At 36.1% G+C, this 9,872-nt stretch overlaps 1 protein-coding gene across 1 annotated transcript; it reads right to left on the bottom strand.

The window, feature by feature from the left end:
* Positions 1-3,884: 3,884 nt before the first annotated feature.
* Positions 3,885-7,286, bottom strand: LOC112755023 (mitochondrial phosphate carrier protein 3, mitochondrial). Its single transcript, XM_025802888.3, has 6 exons — positions 6,612-7,286; positions 5,634-5,995; positions 5,486-5,529; positions 4,594-4,808; positions 4,389-4,513; positions 3,885-4,294 (listed from the first exon to the last, which is right to left on the bottom strand). Exons 1-6 carry the CDS (start codon positions 6,912-6,914, stop codon positions 4,225-4,227), a joined length of 1,119 nt encoding a protein of 372 aa, XP_025658673.1. The 5' UTR covers positions 6,915-7,286; the 3' UTR covers positions 3,885-4,224.
* Between the last annotated feature and the right edge of the window lie 2,586 nt (positions 7,287-9,872).

The raw sequence follows: 9,872 nt of genomic DNA, 5'->3' as shown, positions 1-9,872 counted from the left end.
GTTTCTGTGTATGGCACCTGTGGCAAAATTTCAACAAACAGTGGAAGGATCTTGAGCTGAGGAGACTTCTCTGGGATGCTGCTAGGTCAACCACATTTCAAGACTTTATTGATAACATGGACAAAATAAAGAAGGTCAGTGAGGAGGCATGGACATACCTGAACAAGTGGCCAAGGCATTCATGGACAAAGTCTCAATTTAGCCATCAGCCAAAGCTGGATAATATCTGCAACAATGCATGTGAGGTCTTCAATGCACGCATCAAAGAGGCTAGGAGCAAGCCAATCATCACATTGCTTGAAGAGGTAAGGATGTTTGTTATGCGATCGATTGCAAAGAATAAAGTAAAGTTGAACAACTATGTGGGGAAACTACCTCCTGTTATTCAGAGCCGATTGGAAAAGGTTCGTAAAGAATCAAAGAATTGGGTTCCTATATGAACTGGAGATGAAGAATATGAAAAATTTGAGGTCCATGGACACCCAACTAACATGGTTGTTGACTTAGGCAAGAGACTTTGCACCTGCCAGTTCTGGATGTTAACAGGTGATATTATTAGCCTTTACATCAAATGTATTCTCTTCTTCATTGTAAATGGCTTTACTTCATTAATTATATTGGCTGCTGTGGAGTTGAATATTTCCTGGTTTATTTGTCATAGGCATTCCTTGTGTTCATGCTTGTGCTGCTCTTGCACGGGTGAACAAGAGACCCGAGGATTTCTGTCATCCCTTGGTCACCATGGACTCATACAAGAAGACATATGAACATCACATCAATCCTCTCCCAGGCCAATCCCTATGGGAAAAGTCAGTCTACAATCAGTCCCAAGCTCCTAACATTAAACGTAAACCTGAAAAACTGGCAACCAAAAGACGAAAGGATTTTGATGAGGGTACTAGTGGAAACAAGAAACCTAAGCAAACCGTTACACTAAAGAAACAGCTGAAGCCGTTCACATACAACTACTGTGGAGTAAAGGGCCACACCAAGAGAGGATGTAAAAAGAAAAGAGCTGATGAGCTTGCTGCTGCGCTTGCAGCTGCAGCAGCTGCTGTGGCAGCGGCCAGGTCCAAATCTACTCCAACTGGGAGTACACCTGCAGCCAAAGCAAGCAACACCACCAATGTGGCACCACAAGTAGTTGAAGCTCCTCCTGGTGTAGCTGTCTAGAATCATGCTCAAGTGGAGGTTACAGACAACCTTCCACCACTAGCAATTGCTACCGAGATTGACTTATCCCAACCAAATTATGGTGGAACACAAGATGAGGTAAATATTTGGTATATAATGTTTTTTGACATTGTTTTAGTTTCTCCTTTTTCACACTAGTTTCCTAACTTTCCTCTGGCCCCACCACCACCACCACCAACAAAAAGGCCAGATAAGTTACCAACTAAAAGGAGGAACTCACCACTACCAGTAACTGCTTCTGTTGATCCAATGCAAGGAGCAAGTGCAGCAACATCTTTTAGATTGGCCAACTTTTTGAAGTTTGTTCCAACTCCAGGGTTCAAACCACCAAGGAAGAAAAACACTAAGTAATTGGATGTTCTGGCTACTGAAGTCTGATTGATTACATATGGAATTTGGGCACCATTTGTTTCTTTGTTTTTGTTAATTTCATTCAGGAGTAGCACATAACCAGACTATATGGTTAACTTTTACTTTTGGTAGTTATAAACCTTTATAATTGGAGCTCTTATTGTATTCCTTGTTGGTGCTATATTATGGTGTTTATCAGGAGCTACTCCATTGACAGTGTTTGACAATATGTTAATTATAATCAAAATATGATTTTATCAACTTACTTGTTATGTTCTATTTATTCAATTTGGTTAACCTCTTTGTAAACTATATACACAACATAGACCACACCAATAATCCAAAGAGTTCCAATTCATTCATAAACATAACACAGTTGTTACATTTTTACAACCACAACTAGTACAACAACTAACAAAAAAAAAAAAAAAAACCAACAATCCTAATATTTGTATTACATATTTCTGACTCCTTAATTCAGCCTCCAAATTGCCAATTCTCAATGCAAGACTCACGCTCATTTCTTCATTCTTATATGCTACAGCTTCTTCAAAATTGCCATTGTCATCTTCTACAACGTCTGCCCATCGGAAAAATCCACATCACCGTTTTTCACTACACTGTGAGCAGTAGTAAATTTAGGGATTTAGGGGTTGACATTAAAAAACAGAAACAACATCTCTTACACACAAATTCATGTTGTAATTCGGACATCCGAAGAACGGTTTGTTTGGGTGGGTGTCCGTTCCAGACCATCGGAGCACAGGGCGTTTTCCACACCCACAGTGCTCTGGCACTCGTGAGGCTCTGCTGCGACTAGGCGTCCTTGTCGTCGATCGAATAGAACTCCCGTCTCCCTCATTTGCACATCCAACCATCGTTCTACCCAGCACAGAATAGAGAAGAAGAAGTGGTACGCTACTCCATCAGCAGTTAGGGTTAAAAAGGGGCTCGGGGACCACATTGGGTTTCAAACTTTCCATGGCCACGTCATGTAACTGTTTGACAGTCCAGCATGGCAAAAAATTGCCACATCACTGCTGCCGGGAAGGAGTTTCGACGGAAAAGGGGGAAGGGACTAACTAGGTGCATTTTTTCCAAAGTCGATGACTTAAATAGTGCAATTGGGAAGTCAGGGACCAAATCGGTACATTTTGTGAATCTCAATGACTACTTTGGTGTTTAACTCCATGTTTATTACATCTAAAACTATCCATTTATTTCAGCAATAATTAAAAAATATAAAATAAAAAAACAAGTTATGGCTCTCTATGGTTCCCAAATGATGTCCCCTAAACATTTTTGTTGAGTTATATATAATGTTGCTTATGGGATTGGGGAAAGGTACCTTCTCCAAATGCTTTTTTTTCATTATTTTGATTAATAGAGGCTTGGTAGTGGTAGTGTAGTAGTGTTGTTGTGGACCTTCTTCGACATCATCAAGGACCTACTAAGCCTGACCTATGGTTATGGCGTTATGCAAGAAGATATTAAGCATTGACCCGTCTTTTCTTCTGTTGCCATTATGAGATGCGTGTTCAAGTTTCATAAAGCAACAACATTGCTCACTCATTTGTCAAAATGGACGGACCGAATTTCCTATCCCTTAGAACCTGCCACCATTGAAAGCGGCGGCCCTGGATTTTCCTAGTTGGTGCCGTAGAGCTATGACCCGTTGACCATGCGGGGAAAAACGTGCTTTTTGTTATATATTAACTATTAATAATTGAACACTATTTCTTCCTTTTAACTCTTCCCGGTACTTCGTGGTCAGTTATCCATGTCTCCGTTATAGCACAAGCCCTAGGCATATGGACTTCAAACGAAAATAGCGTCTTATTCTAAATTGATTACGGAAAGAATTATCGTCCATGACAGCAGTTTTACTAGCTCTTGACAAATAATTTAACCTTATGGCTTTGAGCATAGATATATATACCTTTATTATTTGGACAACGCATAGATATATACCATTATACCATCAATATACACTAACATTTCGCAGTTTAGTTAACTTCAAATAAGAAAAGAGTGGGAAAAACAAATGGGACAAGTGATAGACATTTTGTAATAGCGAACTACTACTGACACACTTAATATACAATGAACAGAATTAAAATAATCTACCCAATAGTTAGGCTTCACAGCTTGATGTTAAGAAATCATCCAGCATAGATTGACCAATATGCGTTTTCATCTAGAAGTTGACAACCACAAGATGGAAGTATACTACAGCTGGCAAAGTAACACCCGGATGCAGCAGATGACATCAATACAAAAATCATGATTCGAATTGAGAACAATTATTTATCAGATCACAAAAATTGAAGTTAACTATATGTAAAATAATCTCGATCTTGGCATTGCATATAGTTCCATGCTTTTGCATGGACAAGAAAACAGATATGTATTCCGATTTGAAAGGAGCATGTGATATCCTAACATGCAAAATTATATCAACTACCTACAAAGTGTTCGGCAACAGGAAGGATGCGAGCAAAACCATCCTCCCAAAAATTCAAAATACTCAAGAAAAATGGAAACAATGTCTGAACTTCAAAAGAATATCATCCAACCATACTTGAGTTCCACTCAAGCAACTTCAGCAATCCTCTGTTTATTTATGGTCCCTATTCGCTGGCTCTCTAAACAAACTATTAATTGTGTCATCTTGGCAATCTAAGCCTTTGCAAGCTCAGCACCGGTGGGGGTAGGAACAGCAGAAGGAGCAGGACCACCAGTGGTTGGCCTAAAAAGGGAACAAAGATTTAATTAGTACGTTGTAAAGAAGGCCACGACAAAAAACAGAACTACATCTCAGAGTAGCAATCACATAAACTTACAGTCCCACGAAGACCTTGAAGGCATCATATATTCCCCATTGAGCTCCTGTAAGTGTTCCAATCATAACAATACGCAGTGGGAGACCTCGGGTGAAGAGACCCCACAAACCAAGCTTCTGCACAGCCTGTATAACACCACAGATAACATCAAATTAAGTTGTCAAAATCAGTTAAAATAACAAACTTGCACTTGAGGGTGACTTACATCACCAACGGTTGCTCCCTTGGCATTGTTGAGGAAAGAGACAAGGTTATCGGCAGGATGTGACACAATGGCACAGAACACACCCGCAACATATCCACCAGCAAAACTCACACCGAGTTGGAGACTTTTGCTGCACTCATTCTTTGGTGTGGGGATGGCATGCTTGTAGATCATCTCCACAATGGTCTCAAAAGAAGCAAATTTCATCATTGTGTCTGCAAAAAGAACATTGATTTAAAATCTACTCATGAATTATTATCACATTGGGCACAAAATAAACTATATAACCAAATTCATGAAAAATAACAAACAAGTGATCCGGAATATTCCAAAATAATTCGTAAAAGATAAGCATAAAAATATCATGGAAAAATTTTGACAAAATGTAACAGGACAGCCCGGTGCACAAGCATCCTGCGTTAACGCAGGGTCCAGGGAAGGGCCACACCCAAAGGGTGTAATGTGCGCAGCCTAACCTGATAATTATATCAGTGGCTGGCTGTTTCCCCGGCTTGAACCCGTAACCTTGAGGTCACACGGAGACAACTCAACCGTTGCTCCAAGGATAATTTGTTTGGTTATACCCTTGCTAAGTAATTGCAGTACACTTGAACAGCTAAATTCTACCAATGAAAATTTTTGTCATACTTGGTAAGTAAATTTACAAAAACAATTAACATGATTTAACTAGAAATATATTAAGAAAGAAGAATATTTACTTTTCAAAATGTTAATTGAGGCAAAACAGTATAGGCTACAGTGGCACAATACGAAATGACAAGAAATGTAACGCTATATATAAGTGCACACTAATTGCCTCAGCTGGTAACCCAAGTATGAAATACTGAACAGTTAACAATGCAGCAAGACATTTCAGTTTAGGAGTACCTACATGGAATTTGTCGTCCCCACAGAGGCACCAATCCCTTGTACAATCTGAATCAAGACATTTTATTAGAAACACATCTTATTTCTTAGCAAGAGTAGCATAACACTATACAAAAAATATGCAAGAGTTTCAACAGCATTTATAAACATACCCCAAGGTTCCTTCAGATCTGACAAACTTCGGCAACCCATCAGCCAGACCCCTAGCAAAGCCGGGCTGAGTTTGAACACGGACCTTCACGGCCTCAAATGGGCAAAGTGCAATATCAGCAATAACCTCAGCAGATGCAGAACCAGCAAGGTAGATCAAGGTCTTGTACTTGGTTGCATATTCTGGGCCAGCCAGATCAGAGTAGTACTTTTTGAAGAATTCATAAAATCCAAACTTGCAAGCACCTTGAGCACTATAACCAAGCAAAGTTGGCACCCATCCCCTGAAGAAGCCTCTGACTCCCTGCTCCTTCAGCAGAACTCCAAAACCAGAGGAGATACTCTTGTACTTGGCAGGGTCAATCTGAAATCAACAACCAATGCAATATTAATTCAACTGTATCAATTAACAGTATGACAACTTATATTACATAACTACCGTTGACTTCTCATTATTTCTCAATTCCAATAATTTCTACTAAATAGCATGGCTGAAATGATAACTGGAATATTACTACTGCCACGTGTAACTCGAACCGTTCTGTCTATTCTTAATTCAATATTAATTAAATCAAAGATCACAACCAGGCAAATAATTCCAATAGAAACAGAATAAAACACACATCGTTACTACGCATCAGAGATTCGTCACTTCAGAAAATAAGTCTCTCTCAGGGAATCATATTCAGCACATAATCAGAGTAAAAACTCGGCTGCAACTAAAAAATAAAACGAATGTATTTCCCTATAAATTTTAGAGTATAAAACCGAAATCAAACTACAAATATCACATAATAACAGTAAGAAAATCCTTCGATTCAACACAAATAGCAAACTCCGCAGATCTAGGTAATAAGTAAAACACGAATAAAACAGCGTAAAATCATAGATCTAAACCAACACGAAGCGAAACGGCTTAGAACACATTCAAACCTATGCATAGAGAGCCAGATCAAGAAAAAGAGGTTAAGATAGTTAACCTGCATATTACACTTGACGAGGTCAAGAGGAGTGACGGCCATGTGAGTGAGACCACAGCTGAGGATTCCGCCGGCGGTACAGGCGGCGTAGAAGGCCGGAGAGTACATCTCGATCTTGCCGGGCTCGCTGGGAGAGGGAATCATGAAGGCGCCACCGTTGCCGCCGGAAGGTGCTGCGGCGGGAGAGGAGGAGGGGGAGGTGAGAATCTTCTGGAAGGATAGGGTTTTGGCGGAGGAGGAGGAAGAGTAGAGGAAGGAAGGGATGAGGGAGTTGCGGCGAGAAGAGTCTGCTGAGAAAGCCATTGAGATTTGAGAGGGAAAGAGTTAGGTCAATGAAACACAGAAACAGAAAGAAAGAAGGAAAGAAATGAAGGCGAAACGGGTCCCTGTGCTGTGTTTCTTTTCTCTCTCTTTCTCTCTCGCGCTCTCCGAAAGTTTGGGTTGGCTGCTGAGGAAAGAGGAAGGTGAGGAATGGTTCCTTCTTTTTAGTTTTTATGTAGGCTTTGCAAATTGCAATTCGGAAATGAGAAGAGCAACAAATTGCCCCAACTTCCTATTCTTAATTACAACTTCGCCACTGACGGTGAAAAATCGGGGAATCGCTGTAAGAATGGGTTGGTAATGGTAAGAGTCTGGTCTTCATGGGACAGGAATTTCGGCTTTGTTGCTTTGGGTGCTTTGACCGTCTTTATTTGAAAGTCATTTTTCTAGTATCGTTACTAGTGAATACACAGTGCAAAAGAATACTCAGCATTGGAATTAAAAAATACATGTATATATAATATAACGTGCATCATAATCAAATAAAATTATGTATAGATGGTATAATATTCACTTTTAATCGAATTAAATTAATATATGAATTTTTTTATTATGAATGAGAAATTGAAATTATTCTTTGCATGTTCGTTATTAATATAAAGAAGTTTTTTCATGTTATATTACATATCGAAAACACAATTTTATATATTTGTTGAACAATCAACAAAAAAATAGATTTAGTATTAGATAGAGTTGTCTAATAATTTCATTAAATATTAAATCACCTAATTAAAAATATCAAGACTTTTACTTAAAAACACTAATAATTATAGTTTATATAGATTATAAGTAGATTCAAATAAAATAAAACTTGATGAAAATGTCATTGACCATGATAAAAGTAAACACACAAAGCATAGTGTTCCATTTTAATAATGATTAAATTCAAACTAAATCATCAACACTTGTCAACAATTATTTAATATGGCAACAATACATTTATATATTCTATAAATTTTAAAAATAATATTAGTCTCTCATTAGATTTATAATGAAAATGAATGATATAATAAATTTAATCTGTATATACAAAGCATTTTTTAATGGATTGAAATTGAGAAAATTTTCAAATTATTTTTTGAAAATTTCAGTTATATCACTTGTATAGCAAACATAGAGTAAATAGTTAAAAGCATTCCTAAAAGATACTCTGATCTCTATTTTAGTCTTCAAAAGATAAAGATAATCAAAATCGTCCCTGAAAGATACACGATTGGTCACGTTAGTCCTTCCGTTAGTTGGATGATGATGTGTCACATTAAGTGCCATGTGGCATATGATGACGTGAAGGGCTAATGCCACGTGTCACAAGATGATTGGTTGACATGTCAGATCGGTGACACCTGGCATGCCACGTGTCAGGTCAGTGACACGTGGCATGCCACGTGGCACTTGACATGTAAAAAAGTTATTTATAATCAAAATAGTCATTGAAAGTTCAAACGTAAGTCATTTTCATTCCTAAAATTTTAAAAATTAATCAAATTAGTTCTTATATTTTTTTTTTATTTTTTCTTGATAATATTAAATTTAAAATATTTTTTAATATTACTAATTTTAATAGAAATATAATTGACAATCAAAAAATTAGTAATTGTATCTTTTCTTCTTAAAAATTTGTTCAATAAAATTATCTCTTTCCTTTAATTATTGTCAAAATCTCTCTTATTCTTTTCTATTCTAAAATATTTTTCTTACATTATTACATTTTGCTGGAATATATATATATACTCAAAATTAAAATGTATGTATTTGTTACTCTAAACAAAGTTATATGCTCAAAATAAAAATTTATGTATGTTAACCTAAATGAAAGTAATACCGTAATGAAAAAAAAAAAAAAGATGTATAAATTTTTATTAACTTTGTTTAGGTTAACATACATAAATTTTTATTTTGAGCATATAACTTTGTTTAGGGTAACAAATACATACATTTTAATTTTGAGTATATATATATATTAGCAAAATGTAATAATGTAAGAAAAAGGTTTTAGAATAGAAAAAAATAAGAGAGATTTTAACAAGAATTAAAGGAAAGAGATAATTTTATTGAACAAATTTTTAAGAAGAAAAGATACAATTACTAATTTTTTGATTGTCAATTACATATATATTAAAATTAGTAGTATCAAAAAATATTTTAAATTTAATATTATCAAGAAAAAAAATTATATAAGGACTAATTTGATTAATTTTTAAAATTTTAGGGATGAAAATGACTTACGTCTGAACTTTCAAGGACTATTTTGATTATAAATAACTTTTTTATATGTCAAGTGTCATATGGCATGCCACTGATCTGACATGTCAACCAATCATCTTATGACACGTGGCATTAGCCCTCCACGTCATTAAATGCCACGTGGCATTTAACGTGACACGTCATCATCCAACTGACGGAAGGACTAACGTGGCCAATCGTGTATCTTTCGGGGACGATTTTAATTATCTTTATCTTTCGAGAACCAATATAAAAATTGAGTATCTTTCAGGGACGATTTTGGCTATATACTCGGCAAACATATTAAAAAAGGTATTCCTGAGAAAAGAAGAAGCATACAATATGATAAAGTCAGAAAAAATTATAACTGTTGTATTGTTTCGGAATGACACTCTCATTCACCCGCTCATTTATTTCTCAAAAAAATTTTAATACTATATTTCATATGCTAAAAATTCGAGTTTTTCTCAGCATTATGAATATGAATTCATATAACTGGATGCAAAAAGAAAAACAAAACAAAAACAAAAAAAAAGTCTAGATTAGAAGTAAACCAATTACAAAAATGGAAAGGAAACTAAACGTGCCAAATAATACCCAGAAACTTATAGGATGATAAGAAAAATCTTCTAAATAGACCAAATATGCTACCTATCTACATAATTGGCAGTGATCAAATTTAAATACTAGTAATAACAAAAAATCTTTTGCATAATA

This window comes from Arachis hypogaea, chromosome 16 (genome assembly GCF_003086295.3).
Source record: "Arachis hypogaea cultivar Tifrunner chromosome 16, arahy.Tifrunner.gnm2.J5K5, whole genome shotgun sequence".
Lineage (NCBI taxonomy): Eukaryota > Viridiplantae > Streptophyta > Magnoliopsida > Fabales > Fabaceae > Arachis > Arachis hypogaea.
Note: the sequence above shows the minus strand (reverse complement) of the source record. Positions and strands in the feature narration are given on the sequence as shown.

Excerpts from the sequence above, each read along its gene's own strand:
- LOC112755023 (XM_025802888.3), bottom strand. The coding sequence starts at position 6,914 with ATGGCTTTCTCAGCAGACTCTTCTCGCCGCAACTCCCTCATCCCTTCC. Across the intron at positions 5,996-6,611 it reads TCGTCAAGTGTAATATGCAG|ATTGACCCTGCCAAGTACAA; the intron begins GTTAACTATCTT and ends TGTTGATTTCAG. Across the intron at positions 4,809-5,485 it reads GTGGGGACGACAAATTCCAT|ACACAATGATGAAATTTGCT; the intron begins GTAGGTACTCCT and ends TTCTTTTTGCAG.